At 37.2% G+C, this 23,467-nt stretch overlaps 1 protein-coding gene across 2 annotated transcripts in view; it reads right to left on the bottom strand.

Moving 5' to 3' along the window:
• Positions 1-23,467, bottom strand: part of LOC136828933 (uncharacterized) — a 116,760-nt gene that overhangs the window by 13,278 nt on the left and 80,015 nt on the right. For both annotated transcript variants that reach the window (XM_067087301.1, XM_067087300.1), the window contains exons 2-4: positions 7,157-7,287; positions 3,147-3,366; positions 393-604 (exon numbers count right to left, since the gene is read on the bottom strand). In XM_067087301.1, coding sequence (XP_066943402.1) covers positions 393-604; positions 3,147-3,366; positions 7,157-7,282 — 558 coding nt within the window. In that variant the 5' untranslated portion in view covers positions 7,283-7,287. The remainder of the gene's footprint in view (positions 1-392; positions 605-3,146; positions 3,367-7,156; positions 7,288-23,467) is intronic.

Here is a 23,467-nt window from a genome sequence, read left to right as displayed (position 1 = left end):
TTCTAATGGACACCTCACACATGCACGCTCGGGCATCCCACACAAACACATACGCACACACATTTACATATATGAGAGAGAGACAGAGAGTGTGTGTGTGTGTGTGTGCATAGTTGTTCTACATAACACCCTGAATCCAGATTTGGGAATGAAATGAAGAAACTCGCCCTCCATTACGTCTTCTGAGTTGAATGAATATGTATATTTCAGTTTGACATGTGTAAATGTACATCATAGGTAAAGCCATTCTTATTATTGGCGACGCCATGGGGGAAATCACTCAAATTCAGCTTCAAGGATTCCCGTGAAAAGTACCCGTAAGGACACTTGAATAATTAAATTCATAACTCATTAGAGTCTTTAATTATAATAATAATAATAATAATACCCACCTGAGCAGGTAACATAGTTCCTGGGCTTCCCCCGCCCGCCGTCTGCGCCTGGGTATGAGAGCGGAGAAGAGGGTGGGCGGGCGCTGATAGGCGGGAGGCAGCCGACGTTGGGCGTGAAGCAGCCGATTGTGGGCGTGACGCAGCCGACTGCGGGCGCGACGACTGGCCGGAGTGCCCGTTGCCGCCCCTCGTGCCCATTGCTCCGAATTCCCCTGTGGAGTCAGGGTATTGTTACAAAGAGCACAATATCCTTCATCAGTGTTTAAGGTTTAAGATATCAGTACATAAGATAAATTATAAATAATGTTGAACACACACATATATATATATATATATATATATATATATATATATATATATATATATATATATATATATATACAGTATATATATATATATACAGTATATATATATATATATATATATATATATATATATATATATATATATATATATATATATATATATATATATATATAGATATAGTTGAAGGTTAAAGTCGCCCTGGGCCTCTGTAGACTCATAGGACAGGCGCTGATCTCCGTTTCTTAGGTCGACAGCCAGTAAATGGGGACAGGTCCCAAATGCCTATGACATGTGGCCAGTGCGTCACTAGGCCCACTGTTTAAATCCCCATCCTCTCGGGGTTTTTCGGACCGTTAGGTTGACGGGCTACCGGATTTTTGCAGTGGCAATATATACATATAAAAATATGTTTAAGGATTTTGGGAAAATGGATACAAAGAATATCTGAGCAAGAAGTTTTAAATGTGTTACAGACACCTGAAATTACGATGACGACGATAATGAACTTCGTGATGATGGTGATGGACGGACACGAAAAAATATCTGCAAGACAATTTTTAATATACCCTAGAAAGTGAAGCTCACTGCAATACTTGTCAAGGTTGTGAATGCCAAACCAGTGTCTCTTAATTGCTGTAAGACTACTGCTGTGGAGAGTGGCCTCTGCGTTCCAGAAAGTCATATCAAAGTAACTGGGACTGAGATGAGAATATTACAATATTTACAAACAATGCGCTTGATTTTATTCTGATCACGAGCCGTAAGTCCAAAGTGTTGCGTAGGAACCATTTTCACAAAAACATTAAACGACTTGTCAGGACAGGAATATCTCGGGGTATTCTGCAAGTGAATAGTGTCAATTTTCACAGTTAAAAACTTCTTAAATGAGAAAATTGTAAATTATCACGAAAAAATCAATAATATTTATCTTTTATTTAGCGATATTACGGATACCCCTATTTCCATACAGAAGGAACTTAGTATATACACAGAAAATGCAATTTCTTCTAATTTTTCTTGACTCCGGCGATTAATGAACATGAACGAACAGAAGAGAATATTACAGCCACTGCCAGTATGAAGATTATACACAAATTAAGAAAAAATTATCTATTTTTTCATGGATAAAATTTTGTGATATATCTCAAAATTTATTAATAGGTGACAAGACGGTATTACTTCAGACTGACAATTTCATATATATGTTAATGTTAACTTGAGAAACTGAACACCATTTGAAAAAATATTCGACAAAGTTTTACAAGCAGAGAGGTCTCGTATAAGTGGTTCGAAATTGGAAAACAAATTTTTCCTTGAGTGAACAAAAACACTGGTGAGGAGTTTCAGATTGCACACAAAATCAAGCTCTATAAAGGCAAGGCTTACTGAAATGCCTGCTAGAATATGTTATAAATCTGAAACAAAAGTATCCATGAAGTTGATTTAAAGATTTCATTGAGTCCTGCAGAATATTTGGAACTGTGTAGCACTGTTTATGAATAGATAAGAAATTGAGACATTATGTGGAAGGCTTCTCCGAATTTAGACAACTGTATGTGTGATTTAAAGGACTATAAATAAAATAAAAAGTATTCATACTTGATCAGGTAATCCTAACTCTCCCACAGTCTTGACAGAATTGGCAGAGAATAGTAAGAACAGGTTGAAATAAAGGCACCCATTCTCAAGCTCGTACGGAAGCCATTTCAGTTCACGGGTTTGAATGAAAATGATAATCAATTTAACTTTCTGTCGTGACAGCAAGGAAGAATACAACTTCAGCTACTGCTCTAAGATGCAGGCAGAACGAATCAAACTGGCATAAATCAGACTTCGTCATTAAATTCAATATTTTTAAGATGTTACAATCAAAGTCTTTACTCGACCTTTTGGATTTTGTCTTTTAACTAATTTTCTGATCTTGTATCAATGTAAACGTTTCGTTAACATATATTTTCAGTACTTGCTACATTTCCTCTATCAGTCCTGTCAGAAACTTTTTCTAGGTCAATGTATGATTTAGCGGTTTCATTAGAAATGCCTGACCCACACTGTTCTTCCCCTGCCAATCATCTGTTTTTGTTTATAACATAAAATTCGACAATTTCCATGGAATAATCAATAATGTTATGCCCTATAATTCTTCAGCCTCTCGTGTCATATTTACCATTATACAAAACAACAATCATTTCCCTCAGCCAATTTTTCGGAAGATTTTCCTCGTCAAAGATACCTTACACACCCTAGTCAACTTTTTAATCAGACTAACACGGCTGTCGAACATCTCGCTGGTACTCCCCCCAACACAGAATTTCTTTTATATTCACATTAAATAAGAATAGAGTACAAGCTATTTGTTTTACAGTATAAGTAAATACTAAACAATGCACAGAACTAATCAAGTGCTGAATCTAAGCTTTCATTTTGAATATCAACACGATTTCATACCTTCCATTCTTCTGGAGGACGGCGCCGACTTCGACCTCAGGGAGGAGTCGTTGGCGCGGCTGCTGTTTCTCTTCAGCTGACTGTAATGACGATGCTCGTTGGACACGCTGCTACCTGGCCGGGAACTGACTCTCTGGATTTCGTCATCGAGGGTGTCCAGCCTCCAGGGAGTTGTTGGTCGACTAGGAGGAATTTGGGACTGGGAGCCATTATGCGCAGCCTGTCAGATGGTGGACGAAGCCTTGTGTGAGGTCAGAGCAAGAGAAAAGGCATCGGCGTAATGGTTTACGATTAATGTTATGTTTTAAAGATGTATCTATATAATTTCGTTCTTTAACCCTTTCTCTATTTTTGACTCTCATTCCTAGCTAAGTGCACACTTGCAAAGGCTTCCACTTTAATAAAAAAAAGTTACTACATCTTTAAGCACTTGATGATCATGAAAATAAAGTGCTTAAAGATGTAGTAATTTTTTTTATTAAAGTTGAAGCCTTTGTAAATGTGTAAAAAGATTATTAAAATTACTAAAAAGTGGAAAATGTAAAAATGAAATTAGCACAAACAATCCTTTTATGCATGATATATTCATGTTCTACATTTGCAACGCTTCTTGTACATTGTGTGTGTTAATGCTATACTTAAAAATATGTACATGATAATAAAGATATCTCATTTCTCTAGATCATCAATCTGGTATCTGTCCCTTGAAAATAATACTCTGAAACCTGGCGTATCTAATATGAAGCTATTTCCACCCAAATCACTTTCAACGGCAGGTCTGTCAACTAACATCATTTCAACTGCTATAAAAGCTTGTACCGTATACCCAAGGAAACGAAATCTGACTAGTGGTACCTTGATCTTCCAGGCAAATGTTGCTACTTAGCTATCACAGAATAGAAATACTTATTTGATTCTTTTACTTATATGACCATCTATTTCCTAAGGACAAAATATTTGCAAAGCATTCGCAAGGGGTTAAGTTTTCACATCGAATTATCTTTTGAGAGTCTGTTTCATTCATTGCCTTAACCAATTATTTGGGATTACGGTCACTGAGTTCAACTTCAGTCAGTGTGTGTGGGGCGCAGCAGCATCAACACTATAGTAGTATCTTCGTCATCACCATCACCATCGTTATCCTCGATTTCTACTTGATCAGGATCATCGCTAACATGATCAGATTCTGAGTCATGAGCAAACAATGTTTCCTCGGCTTCTTCCAGTGAAATATAAATATATACAGTATATACATGTATGTATATACTGTATATATCAATATATATAGTGTATCTATACATATATATTTATATATGTACATATTTATTTGTATGTATGTATTTACATTTGTGTATATAAGCTAGTGTATACATGTATATACATACATGTATGAGTATAATTATACTGTATGTATGTATATATATATATATATATATATATATATATATATATATATATATATATATATATATATATATATAGAGAGAGAGAGAGAGAGAGAGAGAGAGAGAGAGAGAGAGAGAGAGAGAGAGAGAGAGAGAAAGTAAAACGTATGGTACAATAGTGGGTCTGAGACAGGTGTGTGGCAACTACACTCTGTCGTTTGAAAACGAGCTGGGCCTTATGCCAGCACGGACTCTAGCTGACGGAACAGCCAGTAAATCATTCTGATGACTTGCAAGCAGTAATAAAGATTTTCGGGATGAAGAGTGACAATAAAGATATGAAAGCCATAACGAAGAGTCCCCACGGTTCTTTGACATTTTTATGGATTTGGTGATGCATAAATTGGAAAAAATTTAGAATTTTCCCAGAGAAAGTTTGTGAAATTCTGAAAAACGCGGAAAGAAAAATGTGAGAGAACGTGAATATAAGCTGAGGAGTGGGTTCTGTAAAGTACAGACTCCTCAGCGGAATCTGTCAAAATGGACCCGGGTCTGGAAACCGCCTATGGAATCAGGATTTTGCCTCTGGTCTCTGTTTCTGGGTTGGCTAGCGCTGCAACAGGCAACACACTGGACAACATTAAGATGCAGAATATCGATGATGACGATTACAGAATTCAAACATGGCTGGTTGAAGTTCGTCTCGGAAGAGAAGAGAGGAAGAATCTGATACTGCTGAGTGTCAACGTACCCAAAAGAGTTCATGCTCTGGAAAGTGCTCTTCAAGAAAACAGAAATGGACAAGAACAGGAGGAGATGCAGAGAAAGGAACTGGAAAAAGAAATGGAGGAGATGCAGAGAAAGGAACTGGAAAACGAAAAGAAGGAGGTGCAGAGAGAGGAACTGGAAAATGAAAAGGAGGAGATGCTGAGAAAGGAACTGGAAAAAGAAAAGGAGATGCCGTCGCACACAGGACGATTCCACAAGCAGGAGATGGAACAGCAAGTCTTGGAGGACAAGATCCTTTAACTCGAGAATGAAAAGCAGCTGATTCAGAAGGAGATGACGGCTCAGGAAAATGAACGAAATATGCTGGAAAGAGAGATGACGAGGACGAAAGAAGAAAGTAAGCGACTGACTCAGAGCGCTCCCGATCTTGAAGAGCTGAGTAGATACCCTGAACAGCAAACGAGCTTGACTGCTCAGCTGGCAAAGCTCAAATGCCAACTTCGCCAACAAGAGGAAATAGCAGCTCAATTGGGGACGGAACTGCGTGAGATGGGAGAAGAAAGGACGCGGACGACCAAACGAATCCGAAGACCGGAAAACGAACTCAACCACTGAGAAGGAAAACCTTCAGTTCAACGTTCGAGAAACTGCAGGAGCAAGTCGGAAAGCTGTTGGGAGAAAATGGCGCCCTCCAGTGTCAGCTACAAGAGAAAGAAATGAAGATCGGTCAAAAGGATAATACAGTAATTACTGGAAGCGAAAGACCGCCGGCTGAAGGAGATGGCGAGGCTGGCAAGAAGCACGGTCGAGAAGAATCTTTGGAGGGCGAAATGGAAAATCCACAGGCGAAGAATGAAATGTTGCCCGCGACTTCAAGAACCTCCAGATGACGAAGGAACGCTTGGAAAAAGCAAACGAAAGATTAACTAAGGACATTTGCAGTCCTCCTTCCGAGCTGGCTCGAGGCAGTAGGAGCCGGCCTCAATCGGGAAGGAAAGGAAATTCGAGTGAATGTGACAACGTAGAGCAGGAACACTCGCTTATGTTTGCCGTAGGAACAACGATGTCATTTCAACAAAAGGAATCCATTCACTGCTTGTGTTTATTTCCATAATTTTTTTGTTAATATTTGCCTTTGTTGATTCAAGGAAAAGGATGTAATAACATGTAAACATAACTTCCATCCGTTCTTAGACTTATCAAAACGCTGTTTACTTGAGTCAAAGAATGCAATAATGACTTGATTTGGGGAAGATTTCCGATAAGTACTGTAGGCCAGTATTTTTTTAAATAGCCTACATATGGCAGCAGCAGACGACCAAATGCGTCGTCTGCTTAGGAGCAGAGACCTACAAACCCTAGCTTGACTAAAATGGTTAAGTGTACCTTAGTTTAACCAGACCACTGAGCTGATTAACAGCTCTCCTAGGGCTGGCCCGAAGGATCAGACTTATTTTACGTGGCTAAGAACCAACTGGTTACCTAGCAACGGGACCTACAGCTTATTGTGGAATCCGAACCACATTATGACGAGAAATGAATTTCTATCACCAGAAATAAATTCCTCTAATTCTTCATTGGCCGGCCGGAGATTCGAACGCGGGCCCAGCAGTGTGCTAGCCGAGAACTATACCGACCTGTCCAATGAGGAACTCCTAGCCTGACCAAAGTCGTCTGTCTCAGTGAAAGGTTAAGATGTTGGTTATAATTTTACATGGGTCATAATAACGCCTCTTTTAGTTTATTTTGTTATTTGTCGATCATCCATTTAAACCAGTCTAAATGTCTTATTTTGAAATAAAACAAACTTAAGTTTAAAATGAATAACATTTTGTATATTTGTATATTTATTATATATTTACTACTTAACCGCAAACAAACGAAATCACTGTTCACCTGAGAAGATACAGTGGGGATACCGTTTCCACCGGTATGCCCACAGTCGTGGGTATGGGGGTGCGAAAGCGAGGGTGCCCTGCTAAAGTGTCGTGTCAAGGCAGCCAGCCATCCGCTACTCGGCATCTCGTCTGAAATGAAAAGAGAGAAAGAGGAAAAATGAGTCATATCATTCACGATGAGGAGAGAGACCTTCATGTAAGAACTAGCTATTTTTGGACTGGCATGTAAAATTTGGGCCAAAGGCCAAGCGCTGGGAGCTATGAGGTCCTTCAGCGCTGAAAGGAAAGCTGGGAGTAAAAGATTTGAAAGGTGTGATAGGGGGAAAACCTCGCAATTACACTATGAAACAATTGTTAGGAGAGGGTGGAAAGTAAGATGGAAGAATGATAATATGAACGGAGGTAATGTAAAAGGAAAGGGGTTGCAGCTAGGGGCCCGAAGGGATGCGGCAAGGAACCTTAAACAAAGCCTACATTGCACCGCATGAGGTGCACTGTTGGCACTACCACCCTACGGGATGAAACTATTTTTTATTGAAAACTGCTCAGCAAAGGCAAGAGCCACTGTGTTGGCATAAGTTGCTCTTAATCTAAAAACATAAACCTTTATCAAGGAAAGTTCTTCAGGTATTATTGAGCTTTTCTAGACTGACTTCGAGTAATAGTCTTCTTTGCTAAGCAGACGTCATGAAAGAACGTTCATTTTTAACCAAAACTATTGCAATAACATTTTGAATGAAGACTGGGTCAATCTCCTTCCATCTTCCCTCTTATCATGAAACTGGTCTCTAGGAACATAAAACAAACAAAATCTTTGATGAATGAAAAAAATTAAGGGAAGATAAAACCATCTGAAACTGGTCAGCTGCATAATTCGCCATTGTTAATAAGAAAGACCCGTCAATATCCTTCCTTTTCAACAGAAGCAACACTGGTACTGCTGACACAAGGGTTCTCAATGCAAACCCGTGATCTTACCCGAAGAGCGTGACAAAGGTAAGTCAAGGGGACTACCTAACCTAACCTAACGCAATCTAAGGCGGAGCGTCTTTCTACAAAACCCTACCCTCGCCATTTGCTGAATAAAAATGTCGGTATGTGGTTTGTACGTGCCCAGTCTGACTGCACCTTTGCACAAGATCCTGTAACCATCTGAAACTTGCAACAATAATCACGAGTCACTGGGATTAGGGGTTGCTGCAGCAAAAGGTTTCAGTAAGGCTCAAAAACCCATCAGAATATGTGAGGTCAAGTTAGTTGATTATCTTTTGGCATTATTATTATTATTATTATTATTATTATTATTATTATTATTATTATTATTATTATTATTATTATTATTAAACGAATTAGGAGCAATAACGTTCCAAAACATGCAGGGTAAACCCGAAGACTGAAATATTATCGCAGCTTTCTACAAGACATTATTTTTATCATTGCTATTGCCACAAGTTGCAACCCAAGTTGGAAAAGCAAGTTGCAACTCTACAATCATCACACGATTTTTCTTCGGTGCTTTAATTAACCAACCAAGAAGGAATCTGCCTATGAGTTATGTAGAAGTAACTTCTATTTGAAGGAACAACATCACTGAACTGCCGTTACTAACTGAGATCGGAAAAGTCACACAAATTTCTAAAGGAATGAAAGTACGATCAGAAGTCACAACCGGATTCAGCTTAACATCTCCAGCAAGCATTAGGATAAAAGCAAGAAAAGTTACAATCATATTTGAAACCAATCTTATCCACAACAATAATAACAGTAGCAATGATTATATATTCTAATACACATGGGTAAACAGATTCCATGCAGAGGTGACAAAACGTCAGTAAGTTATTAATAAACCACCAGGCATTATTTCCCCTTCAATTAAGCCTGCCCAGCATACCTGCTGAAAACACGAGTGGAAGAACGAGTTGACATGAAAGATTGGTCAAATAAAATTCGAAGAGAGAAGATAGAGAATACGAGTTCCTTAGCGCATTGCAATTTTCCACTCGATGCGATGAACTTAGAGAGTTAACCCAATCACCATAGAAACCGTTCCCCAAACTACCCTCCGAAGGTCTGGGCAGGGGCCTGAACCTGACTTAGCCTCTTAGCTCGTGAGAAATCTTTTCGCGTTTGAACATATCACATACTCTCAAGGGTTAGAGAGACTTCAGTGCTGTTTAAGAGCGCCATTTGCTTTCTTTGTTTAATTACTTTGACTGAATTATGCCTCTGCTGTTGTTCAATCATGCGTAGACTTAATGATTCTTCTTTGTCTGAATCTTTTATGCTACCTTTCCCTCAACTATTTCTGTGGAAGCTTGCTCAGTGAATTTATAGTAACTTTGGCCTGTTCCACTATGAATAAGTTTACATTTTCAATAATAATAATAATAATAATAATAATAATAATAATAATAATAATAATAATAATAATAATAATAATGTTCAACTTTTAATCACAATTTTAATGCACTCTTCTAGTGCTCAGTTTGCGAAATCCAAATAATATTTCTCTGTTACACAACTCTAAGCTAATAGTTTTTTCTGCACGCAAACTTATCATTTGCATTGCATCCAGTCAGGAGAGATATGATGAGGTTCCTGCTATTTTAATAAAAATGAATTTTTTTTTTTTTTTAAGATACATTCTTCCTTTGGAAGAAGCCCTTGGAAAAGGTGTTTGAAAGCACTCATCTGGTCTAGTAGGTCTTTTTCATTCGTGTTTGTAATAAATGTTTTGTAAGTCTAACTTGCTTCCTCGGTTTGATATTATATAGTCCAGTAGTTCTTTTTCATTCGATGTTTTATGTAATAAATTTTTCGTGGTCTTTCCTGATAGATTTTTTTAACTGGTGACTTTTATCCAGTGTTAATAACGGCATTACACAAACATGACCTACTTTGCGCTTTGATACTACCCAAACAACCAACCCGAGTCTCAGTGCTGAGAGTGGAAATTTCTGCACTGCTTTCTGTTCAGATGATGTAGAGATAATTTGCACATTTATGAGGGATTATATCAGTAAGCAAGTAATCATATTCATAAAGAACTGAGTGTACCTCCTCGAAGCAGCAACACTTGTATATGTGGAACTTACCTAGCCTTGACCATACAAAGGAAATTTATCTTTTGTGAATCAGTCTTGGACACAGAACGACGGTGATCGTGGTATATGATATCTGAATCCCCTGTCTGAACCTTCCTTCGAAAAGGTAAAACCTTCTCTCTCTCTCTCTCTCTCTCCTCTGCGTATTTTTATTCCATTCCTACAAAACAAACAACTATAATATTCACATATCAGGTGTCTTCAGATTTAAATATGACATATCAGGTGTCTTCAGATTTAAATATGGCATTAGTTATCGACAACAGACGAGATTTTCAGCAAATCTCCAAAAATCATGTCGATCTACAATGTCCAGTTGGTCACATTCTCAAACCCCATTAAGAAATTGTAAACTTGCACACGAGAGATTTCGAGTTATAGCGACTCCATGCTGCCTGGCAAATTGACCGTAATAAGTTAAAAGGGCTGTTATCACACAATCTGTCCTTTGGGTTACTTTGTACTTGCTCTTGTGTTTTCGAGACTTTTACACCGTAGCCCTGAAAACGCAGCGGTAATCATATATATATATATATATATATATATATATATATATATATATATATATATATATATATATATATATATATATATATATATATATATATACTAGCAGATGCTCCTTTTGCTAGTTCCCATATCCACATCTGAATCATACCCATACCCACATCCGTACCATACCCATACCCCATACCTATCCCCATACCCGTATCTGTACCATGCCTGTACCCATACCCATATCTGTATCATACCCATACCCACATCCGTACCATACCCATATCTGTACCATACCCATACCCCATACCTGTACCCATATCCATCCCATACCCATACCCATCATGTTCCATGCTTAATAAGTTCCCCCTTCATGTTCATGGGATGAGGGAAGGGGGAGGGGTAGAGGAAGGGGTATTATCATTTTTCCATAAGGGAGTTGAGGTTCTGGGGGGAGGGGGCGATTTTAGGGACCACTCTGCTTAAACCGGTTTTTGGGGGTTTGGGAGGTGGGGGAGGAATGGGGAGAGACACACTCACACACACTCAGGAATACTTCTAAGGAAATTAGTATATACGAGTATGTATGTATGTATGTATGTGTGTGTGTGTGTGTGTGTGTGTGTGTGTGTGTGTGTACAGAGAGAGAGAGAGAGAGAGAGAGAGAATGTGTCTGTGTGTCCACCTCGTCAGTCCCACTACCATACAAAAATTTCTAAGGGTAACAAAAGCCCTTTACCAAACACTCCATGTTTTACTGGACTAAGAAGGTCTTGATGACGTTATTACTTTACTGCCGTGACACGCACCGCTTTTTTTCCCCCCTTTCTTCCATTCTTCCTTCATGGCGACCAAACGGGAGGCAGAGCTAATCAACATGACCCACTTACCGATCCGAGGCTCGCCATTGGCGCACACGTACCGTACGCACTCTGTACGATCGCTTTTCCTGAAGCATACTGATGTTGCTGCTCCAGAAGAATGTATCATTTTTGCATCTATTTTAATTTCTTCTCATTCTTGGATGACCAGGGCCTTATGCCCATGCGTGATGGATGCACGACTACTTTCTTGCATTGCGTGATGCAAATGCAAGTCAATTTTTTTTTTTTTATTTCGAAGGCTACTGTCTTTGTTTTTTATGTGTTGACATAACAATAAGTATTCTGCTTCCATTGCACATTACCCTAATTGAATGATCAGCATAATGCTGGCGTTTCGTGCAGAGGAACTGACCTCGTTGTATTCTCTTTAATGTAAGTGCTGTTTAGACGGTAATAACTAGTATTGCCAGCGCGCTCCAAGGTCAGTTTTTTCCATTATGCTAATTCGTAATGCCTCGATTCCAGATAATGCCATTATCGTTAATGGCGTTTTGTTTCTTCACTGATCTTGTTCCGTCAAGCTCGATGTGTCTACAGTTCTGGTTAACGACTTATCAGCATTGTTTCGTTTAATGTTATTGAGACAGCGATCAAATTCGTGTACCAAGAGAAACACGTGAATGTGGGGCTTTCAGAACATAACTCTGAAGCTATGTACGGCATACATATGAAACTAAAGGGTGGCAAGTACTTGCTCACGACATTAAATTACCCACGATCATTTTACAGAATACAGAATTCTCACTCCTGTCTCTAAAGGGCGTTTCCCTTCATCCCAATGGATGACCTAATACCGAGACGAAAAGAAGATCTGAGAACCGTCACATGAGCCCCAGGTCTCGAACTCTAAAAACCGGGAGTGAGTAGCAAAGAAATCCCTACTGGAAATGAACAAAGATCAAACTTAATAATGAAATAAACGACCAATTGTCTTCGATCAGCATTTACGTGAACTGTTCTCTGACAAACGTCAGAGATCAAACAGAGTTACCGATACCTAAGAACCAATCAATTTATTGACTGAAAAGTGATCGATCACACCACACGTACCGAAGGACGCAGTAATACTCACAGGGATAACTGTAAGAGAGTGTGTGTGTGTGTGTGTGTGTATATATATATATATATATATATATATATATATATATATATATATATATATATATATATATATATATATATATATATATATATATATATATATATATATATATATATATATGTATATATATATATATATATATATATATATATATATATATATATATATATATATATAACCCAGATTGACTTCTTAATTTCTCGATTTCTTCAGACTTTATTGAATTGCTCGTCACTACAAACTCTTGAACTCAAATGAAGGAATTAATGAAAGAAACCCTGACGTCTAACGGCGGGATTCGAACCCAAACAATGTGTCAGCCTAAGATTGCGCTAAACCACTCGACCCTGAAGAAGGGTATAAGTCTATTGCCGCGTCTTATACACATATATCTGTTGAATTCGGATACATTTCGCCAGAGCACGGATGTTATGGTTTCTTAATTCGTTTCTTCACTCAGGTCTAAGGCTTTTGCAATGACAAGCTCATCCGGAGAAAGTGTTTAAGTGTGTGTGGGTAAGAGAGAGAGAGAGACAGACAGACAGAGAGATAACCAAACAGAGTTTCATACGTTATAATGTTACTCTCAGTTTTCAGGCGTATATGTGAAATACGCTGACAGCTGAGAAACATAAAAAAACAACCCCTTCCCCTTCCCCTTTCATCTTCTTCTCTGTGTAAGGGGGAAAACAAAGAACTTCAGCGTAATTCACTTAAAACTTTTCCCAAAGTTATGTCGGACAGGTTAAGAACAAGTTAATGACAGACCTGGGTAAAAGGTGATTACATAACGTAAACATTAATAACTAGTTAAGTGAACGGCAAAAGGTAGACGCGGAGCACATACTCATCAGGGCCAGTGACTAGGGAAAGCGTAGAGGGGGGGACACATGCGTGTATTCAGGGGCTGTGTCAGGGGCGAGAGAACAAGGGATGGCCCCTTGCTGATTTACCCAGCAAGTCGATACGGTCAGGAAATGCTCTTGCCTCGTGTGGCCGGGAAAGACCTTAAGAAAAGGATTCATATGGTTTCAGTAAGCACCTACATGTAGTAGAGAAACTGAAATTGAAAGGGATTATATGGGACAAAACTGCAGAATGAGTCAAGAACAGGCGTGCAAGCAAAGAGAAGGAAAACTCGAGGTTTACCTAATCTATCAACAGAGAGTGAAATGCTAAATTTAGCAAGAGAATTACAATGCAAGAACTGTTACCAAACAGGGCAATTCTGTGTTTAATTGAGCAATAATGCCCTGTTTTCTGGACATCAACAACTCTAGATTTACCTAATCTATCAACAGAAGAGTGCGATGCTAAATTTAGCAAAGAGAATTACAATGCAAGAACTGTTACCAAACAGGGCAATTCTGTGTTTAATTGAGCAATAATGCCCTGTTTTTGGACATCAACAACTCTAGATTTACCTAATCTATCAACAGAAGAGTGCGATGCTAAATTTAGCAAGAGAATTACAGTGCAAGAACTGTTACCAAACAGGCCAGTTCTGTGTGTGTAATTGAGCAACAATGCCCTGTTTTCTGGACATCAACAATCAGGCCTCCGGGCAAACAGCGCCACATGCAAAATAGAACGTCAATACAAAATATTCCATCCCTCCTTCGAAAACCTCTGACAAAATACTATACTGAACAAATCTGCAAAGTTAGTTAATCCACCACATATCCCGTCTCACTTTTCTGAAAGGTTGTTGACTTAGAACAAGAGATGTCTCGGGAAGCGCAGAATCTCGCTGCCCTTGATAAGCAGCATCATTCTCTCCGACCCTTTACGGGCTGCTCTAGGAGCAAGAGCCCGTGCTGGCACAAGGCCAGCTGAATCTGAAACAACAACCTCCGGCCCGCAAGCGGATCGAAAATTCCTCTTGGACGTGCTCGTGAGAATGTCTATACAGGTCTAGAACTCGCGGCATTCAGAGACTTCTGATTCCCAGTCACTGAATACGAACAACACGTATGAAAAAAACAATCAAATAATCAAAACAAAAGGCATCTGATTTTTTAAGGCATCTGATTTTTTAAACAGGGACTTTCGATGAAGTTTAAGGGGACCGCTTTCCTCCAGGAATGAGTTCACGCAAACTTATGAGATAAAGGAATAACATATTTTTAGTACCTGAAATCGCTGGTTCTTGACTATGGGTAAAAATCTAACCCAAGACAATTTGTAATAAGCAAATAAGACTATTCTTAACTTTGCAACATTTAATTTTGCTACAGTAATGCTAAATAACCACTATTACAACCAGCTATTAACATAAACTGAAATTTAAAAGCTACTGAAAGTCAATTTCCGTCATAAGAGACTAACACAATGTTATACGATTCAAGAAAGACCTTGGGCTAATAATACAATCTTTATTCATAATTAACACGGTAATTACAACCATGAATTTACATTTCTTATAATTACATGTGACGCAGTAGATTACAATACACGGGTCACTGGTAATTGCAGTTATTATCGGTGATTGATCCAGGGTATATTTTCAGCCAGAAGAAATTAATGTTTTACAATGCAGAGATAACCTGTAATCTTCAGCAGGTAAGAAGCGCATGCGCAGGTACCTAAGTATAACAATACCTGGAGCCACTTCGCCTAACATGAGGAAAATGAGTAAGTATGTATGTGTGTGTGTGTGTGTGTGTGTGTGTGTGTGTGTGTGTGTGTGTAGAGGGTAGAAGGACCTAGCAGCTGACCGTGACTGCTAAAAATCTTAGTAGAGAAAAGCAGAAGTCTAGCAGCCTTCTTCCTAAGCAGACTTACTGAGAACCAATAGGCGAACCCCTTCTGGAGCCACTGCTTTTAATCACGAAGAAATAGACGTATGATGAGCAGTACAGTACAAGAATGAAACCGTATAAATAATAATAATAAGAAGAAGAAGCAAGAACCGAGGAAGTTCAGTACGGACGAAAACGGATGAAATTTGTCTTAAAAATCGGAAACGTTACCAAAACGCTGGCTGTCCTAAGCCTCACACTGAATAAGATTCCTGAAGAAATTCAATGCTGAACGCCACATTAAACGATGTGTGTTTGATTTGGCTGAGGAAAGCTTGGTCTGATGACATGGCCTTGGAGCAATGTAAGTGATGAAAAATATTACAAACGATGTCTGTAAAAAAAAAAAAAGTTATCCCGAACGCAAAAATCAAATGAACAACCTTCACAACGAAAACGCAATCCTGAAGTTCGCATGAGGAAAGCCTCTTCATTCAATATCATTCATGTAACCTGATAGGAGGACTTAAAGTTAAACCTCCAGTGATCATGATCAAATAATACTGTAGTAGTAGCAGTAATGAGACATTTCTCATAAAGTTAATTTCTGTCGTCACTGGCTAAGATTCTGATTCATTGTCGGCTCCCCTTCCTAATATTTATTGGCAATGATGTTAATAATAAAATACAAACTCCATAATGACAAAGCTGAAAGGGAGAGAATAACAGCGGAGGGAATAAGAAATAAGAAATAATAATGGCTATTCAGTTAGAATAAATGGAAAAATAATACCTGAAGAGTTCCCTTGACTTAATGAAAAAGTAGTACAATAATTGAAAGTTTGAGTGAGTTCAAAATAGACAACAAAGAGAGCAGCTAAAAAAAAAAAAAAACAAAAAAAAAAAAAAAAAAAACATGCATTTCCAAAATTAAGAAACTCGAAGAAAGTAACCTTGAATTATCCACAAAATTACGGTGCAGTGGTATGAACAATGCACTGAGAGAATGAAAGCACTAAATAATAAAAAAGATAAAAAAATAATAAGCGAATGACAGAGTAAAAAGATTAGGTAGTGAGAGTGAAATATGAATTAATGCGGCAGTCAAGCAAAAGAAATAATAATCATCTTCTAAAAATAAGGTATGTATGTTACAACAACATTGAAGAATTGAGAGAGAGAGAGAGAGAGAGAATTTCGCGTGTCAGGTACGCGACAGGTGAGAGTCCCGAATTAATGATTGACAGAGTTCCACTCTGAAAGGTGGGTTCCAGTTAACAGGGTTAATGTAGCGGTCGTTCATGGAGATAAGAAGATACAGGAAGGGAAGTAAAGATATGAAAGGAATGTACGAAACAAATATAAAGAATGACGGAAGCGTGGCATAAACGAAAGCTGAATACTCTGTCTCCAAAAAGAACATGAATACAACGGACGGACGTTGGTACAAATGGCGCGGAGAGATTTTTAACGGCGCCAATTAGGAAAGAAGGAAATTTACTTTGAGGGATAAAATAACACAATGTTTGTGCAATTACATGACCCTCTTGTTATTAGTTTCGAAGGATTATAAATTATATTTCATAAAATAAAAAAAACTTTAATCACAACAGAGCAAGCTACAGTATTTCAGGAATAGGAAAACAGACTTTCAAAATATTAAATGATCCTTATACGTGACGGGAAGATATTAATCTAAATAAGTGAAACCAGATACGATATAAGAATATTATCCTGATACGAAAGGACACCAATGTAATGTAGCAGAGCGAAATAATCTTTCAAAAGGAAGATATAATGAAGATAATTATAGATATATTTATCGATACTAAATAACCCTCGATGAGAAAGAATGCAGGACATTGCCGACTTAGAAGGAAGACATTGTAGAAATAAGAAGCAAAAACACTGTCACTGAAAGAAAGACGTGATTAAATAATTTGCAGATAACAAGGCACTGATAATGGCTGCTGGGGGCGGAGGTGACATGGACATGAGGTTGGCAACCTTATTTAGAACAAACCCCAATGTTTTGAGTGTTTATAAAAAAAAAAAAAAAAAAAACTCGCGTGACGTCTCATACTGACGATAGGGCCTTCATAAATAACACCAAAAGCGTTCACGGCGAAGAGGAACAATTATTAAAATTGGAAACAGTCCCAATAAATGGGAATATAGTGAATGATTATCCACTTTATGCAGTAAACAGGGCTATTTTTTGGCAAGGCACCGAAATCTTACAGTGTGTGAATAGTTAAGTATATCTTAGTTTAACCAGACCACTGAGCTGATTAACAGCTCTCCTAGGGCTGGCCCCAAGGATTAGACTTATTTTACGTGGCTAAGAACCAGTTGGCTACCTAGCAACGGGACCTACAGCTTATTGTTGAATCCGAACTACATTATACCGAGAAATGAATTTCTATCACCAGAAATAAATTCCTAGCCAGTTCTTCATTGGCCGGCCGGAGAATCGAACGCGGGCCTAAGCAGAGTGCTAAACCCGAGTACGATATCGAGCTGATATAAAATATTAGAAGGAAAAACTGATATAAACCAATGAGGAAAAACTGACATAAAATATTAGAAGGAAAAACTGATATACAATATAGAGATATAAAAATGAAAAAGACATAAAATTTAGAAAAATCGAATCAAGATAAAAGCAGAGCTGATATAAAATATTAGAAGGAAAAACTGACATAAAATATTAGAAGGAAAAACTGATATAAAATATTAGAAGGAAAAAAATGGCTAATGCTGTACATAAAATTTAGAAGCGATATAAAGAAAGAAACTAAACTGGCAGCAATTTCTGACAGGAAATCGAACAGGTACGAAGCGAGCTAACAACTCAAAACATTAAACGGGCGGTAGGAATGGAGTAACAAAGAGGGAATGTGGATCTACAATGTAAAAAAAAGAGGTTTTCTCTGCGGAGTTTTGCTTTTGATACGGCAGTTGGAGGATGGCTGGTGTTTCCTTTCTCTGAAGTCATCGTCTATTTGTTGCCAGTGGTGGGCGGAGGATGAAATTGGGTTAGAAACTTACTCCCTCCCTGCTAAAAAAAAAAAAAAACTGAAAACGCAAGTTTGAAGGAATTTGAGACTGACAAACACACACACACACACATATATATATATATATATATATATATATATATATATATATATATTATATATATATATATATATGTATATGTATCTATGCATATATATACATTATTTATATATATATATATATATATATATATATATATATATATATATATATATATATATATATATATATATATATATATAAGGCAATGCCACGAAGGAGAGAGAAATAATGGAGCACTGCGAGGCCTTTCGACTTGTGGTCCTTTACTTATCCTTTATTCATATATTTATCACGTTCCATATTTTCGTGATTCAGTTATACACACACACACATAATTATATATACATACATGTGTATGTGTGTATACGTAAGCCTTTAAAACCTCGATCTAAACCACTGAGGTAAAGTTATCTCGAAAGTTCTCCGGAATAATTCACAGTAATGGATTGAACCCGTAAAACCAATAAGCATGCCAATAATAGCTTTCACCATAATAAAGTAAAAAACGAAGGACGGGAAACCTTCTGAGCATATTTCAACAAACATCCGGAGCATATTTCAACAAAGGCATGGCTGACACGAACCTATTAGCCGACGTACTGGGGGCATCGCGTGCCTCGTAGACTTTCGCTTTCTGCATACAAATACTTAATCAACTCCTTACGAGCAAGCGCGCACAGGTATACTAATAAGTTTAATTCGTGTGTAAGTGTTTATGCAGTATTTGAATACTTGTTGCAATGCGTCGCTACACTTTTATGTCATACACCTTCAAAAAGATGTCAAGTTACATTCGTTTAGACTTTAGATACGAGAAAAGTCTTGAGATTTTAGTGAAACCCGTCACTTCCAGATTGCCGAATTCCATAAAAAAAATCGGCCAACAGACTTTATACAAAACTCTCTAAGGAAGAGTGCAACGCCATACTGAAAAACAAACCTCGACCCTTCTCCAAAATTGTATGCCGGAATGCAATAAGCCCAGTTGCAGCCGATATTTTTGGCAACGCGTTCCACGTCAAGGCTCCTCTCTCACTCCAAATCATTTTACAATTCAGTATCACGACATCGCACTGAAAAAAAAAACCCTCCTTACTCAGAAAGTAATGCCAAGCCATGACTGGTGATAAAGGCAAGTTTTTACCTGCCCAAGAGCTTTCAGTCATGTCAAGTCTCAAGGACAGGGCGAACTAGGTCAGGGTTACAGACACGATGCAGAGGGGGAAATAATGGAGATAGGACGTGGATCATATCTATACTGATGTAACACTGTGTCTACTATTAGATGCAAAGCGCGGCATTGTGAAAATCAAGACGCCATTCTTTGGATTCCTTTTTAAAAAAGATAACGGTCACGTGACCTGCTTCTACAGTTAACAGGAATTGAGACAGCATAATAAACATGCAGTTGGAAGGCATTGCTCTGTAATCCCGAGGCATAAATGCTGAGTAAATCTTGTAAAGTTCTGGAAGGATATGCACTGCGTCTAAGATAAAAGCGGTTTCGTCTAAAATGACATGGGAACAGCAACAATATGGACGTTATCCAATGCACACTGAGCAGTGATGAGCAAGTCTTGAAACGGAATGCACAGAAATGCAATGCAGTATGCATAAAAAAAGACAAAATCAACGTTTCTTCAAATAAACGCTATTACGAATGCCCTATTAAACAAACATATCGAGAGTGTGTCCCAACTCATTTTGAAATGACGTTACTAGCCCACCTACGCCAAGAGTAGGTTAAAGATACATTCCTTATAAAGAGTGTAGATCAATACCAGACTCTTGTGACACAAGAAAAATGATGGAAAGTAGTGTCATGACACAGTCGCCGTTAATTTTTTGTTCATTTGCACCTCATCGACAAGACAGGCGTGGTGAGTCATATGCAAGGATAAGCTGCTTTACTTTTTTTTATTTTAGAATACTAGAAATTTTAATTAAAACTCGAACCTGTTTTTTTATGTTGGTCAATTATATGCGTGTCACGAAAAGGTGTGTTTTCAGCAAATTATCAAGGGCTTTTATATTTAATATTATATATATATATATATATATATATATATATATATATATATATATATATATATATATATATATATATATATATACATATACATATATAACTACATTCCAATTTTGGCAAAAATAATCAAACATCAAGGAAAATATGGTAGACTAAACGAAGAAAAACGATAAATTGTGCAAGAGAAGCGTATTCAATTAAAAATACGGAAATATGATAAATAAGTCAAGAAATACGCTTCGATAAAACAAAGAAACACAAAAATCTTTAAAAATATATTCAACAAAGTATAGAAAATATCATAAATAAGTATATATATATATATATAAAATATATATATATATATATAAATATTTAAATATATATATATATATATATAAAGAAAATATCCACAAAAAAGTTGGAAAATCTCACACAAAGTAAAGAAGTGTCTAAATGATATGAAGAACTTTAGTAAAAATAAACATACAATTAATATAACAAAAAGTGTATGATTATACTTCACGACTAAACTAATTAGGTAAAATAAGAGACAAACTATAAATGTTATTTTCGAGTTCATGTGACAGTCGCACAGATTACATAGTGGAGATATTGAAAACCTGCAATTGCATGCTTTCTAAAAGATCACAGGTGATTAAGGGAATCTAAACATTTTGTTACTCACGAAAAACAAATCAAGTTATAATATATATATATATATATATATATATATATATATATATATATATATATATATATATATATATATATATATATATATATATATATATATATATATATATATATATATATATACACACTTGTAAGCATCCAGGGAAAGGCACTCGACACAATTAAAGTTTTATTGCTAATGCCGACGTTTCACAACTGCTTTGTTGCATCTTCATGTCTGAAATACAGCGAGTTGAATCTCAATAATTGTTCTTAAGAACATTTATTAGAAACTCCAAGGGGACTTACGTTGGATGTACCAAAAGACTGCTGAGGGTACGCACAGATGCCCAAAGAGGAGTTAGTTTCAGAACAGGAAGCAGAGTGTCCAACCCAGAACGATCCAACACAAGGAACCATTCCAAATTATGCAAAACGTCTATAGATAACAAAGATTTTCGAATAATAGGACAATCACAGAAAGTCTGCGACTTAACTACTTCAGAGTCCACAATGATCAAATTAACTGTTCCATCATTATCTTCAACTTATTGATGTCTGAATTTGTACTCATTTGCTTTTCAAACGAATTACTTTGTTATACCTATTTTTGATTCTCTTCCGGTCCTCAACAGCACAGATTCCTTTTTAATACATTCCTCGCTTTTGTCTCTTGGTCCAACTAACATTTCATACCTTGAGAGACTAGCAATCTTATGCGGTTCATTTGCAATGCCACAGAGCAGCTCATTCAGAACCAGAGTTGAAGCCCGGAAATTCAACAGTAGGCCTCAATTTTTGTGGTTAAAGGCTTCCTTTGTTCTTTCTAATATAAGAAATTAAATATTACATCTGTTATTATACCCAGATAATGGGTTACTTCTAAGAAATTAAATATTACATCTGTCGTTATCCTCAAATAACGGGTAACTTACAATGTAACAAACCTTAACGTCTCGAAAATAAGTAAAATCTCTCTCTATTCATACTTTTTCAGCCATGTCTTCCCGTTTTGTAAACTGAAAGTGAAGGTATTAAAACTTATCGGCTGCGATTTCTGTGCCAGTGAAATTAACTTTACTCTGGCCCTCCTAACATTTCAGATTTTCCTTTTTTATTCTCTTTCGTTTTAAATTTCAGTGATGACCCGGCGCAGCGCATACTGCCAAATCTGTATCACCCGCAAAACCTTTTGCTTCTCTTTGGGTCACCTCCGTTTCTGACTGCGAATTCCTCCAGGTTCCTTTTATATTTTCTTAGCATGCATGAACACATTCGGTGTTTACCCAGTGCAAACACGGACAAACATGACAGTTTTAATCCTACGCCGTCGTTTCGCTTCTCGCTTTTTCTGCCCCGTGATGAAAAACATCGCACTCTCTCTGGATAATGCATAACACATCGACTTATGGTTTAATGCAAATTTAACATATTTATTTCAATTCAGTTCATTTCATTTGCTTTCCATCTCGAGACTTTTCTCTTAATCGGTGATCGTCATCAATCGAAATTGACTCAAAATTTTCAAGTTTTTTGTTTCCTTTAATTCATGGGTGATACTGGCATTAAAATAGCAATTTCCCAGTTTCGTGAAGCCTACAATCACATCATCTTTCCTATCCCAGTAACGATTCTGGTATTCGCTGCGTTTACGTTCTTAGGACGAAGCAATCATTCCCGTTTGCCATCTGTTCCAACTGAATTTCTGAGCGATCGATTCCTGACTGTGTCTTGTTTCTGGTCTTTAAAGGCGTGATGATGCAGTTTTCAATGTTTTTTTTTTCTGTAACACATGATTCATTCATTAAGCATCTGCTGTACTTCATCGGAACTAAATCTTGGAGACGTCGAAAAAAAAAAAAAAAAAAAAAAAAAAAAAAAATATATATATATATATATATATATATATATATATATATATACATATATATACAGTGTGTATATATATATATATATGTGTGTGTGTGCACTAACGGATCCAGGGGGCCACCTGGGCACGTGCCCCCCCAACCCCCGCCGTGAAAAATAATGACAAAATAATAATACTGAAGATTTAAATAATATCAGCATACCGTAGTTGGGAAATATAGAAAGGGGGAAAAAATAAAAAAAATCTATTATAGAAGTCATATATACATATATATGCATGTATGTAAGTATGTATGTATGTATGTATAATATGAAAATTGGTGACCCAT

This window comes from Macrobrachium rosenbergii, chromosome 43, assembly GCF_040412425.1.
Source record: "Macrobrachium rosenbergii isolate ZJJX-2024 chromosome 43, ASM4041242v1, whole genome shotgun sequence".
Taxonomy (NCBI): domain Eukaryota; kingdom Metazoa; phylum Arthropoda; class Malacostraca; order Decapoda; family Palaemonidae; genus Macrobrachium; species Macrobrachium rosenbergii.
Note: the sequence above shows the minus strand (reverse complement) of the source record. Positions and strands in the feature narration are given on the sequence as shown.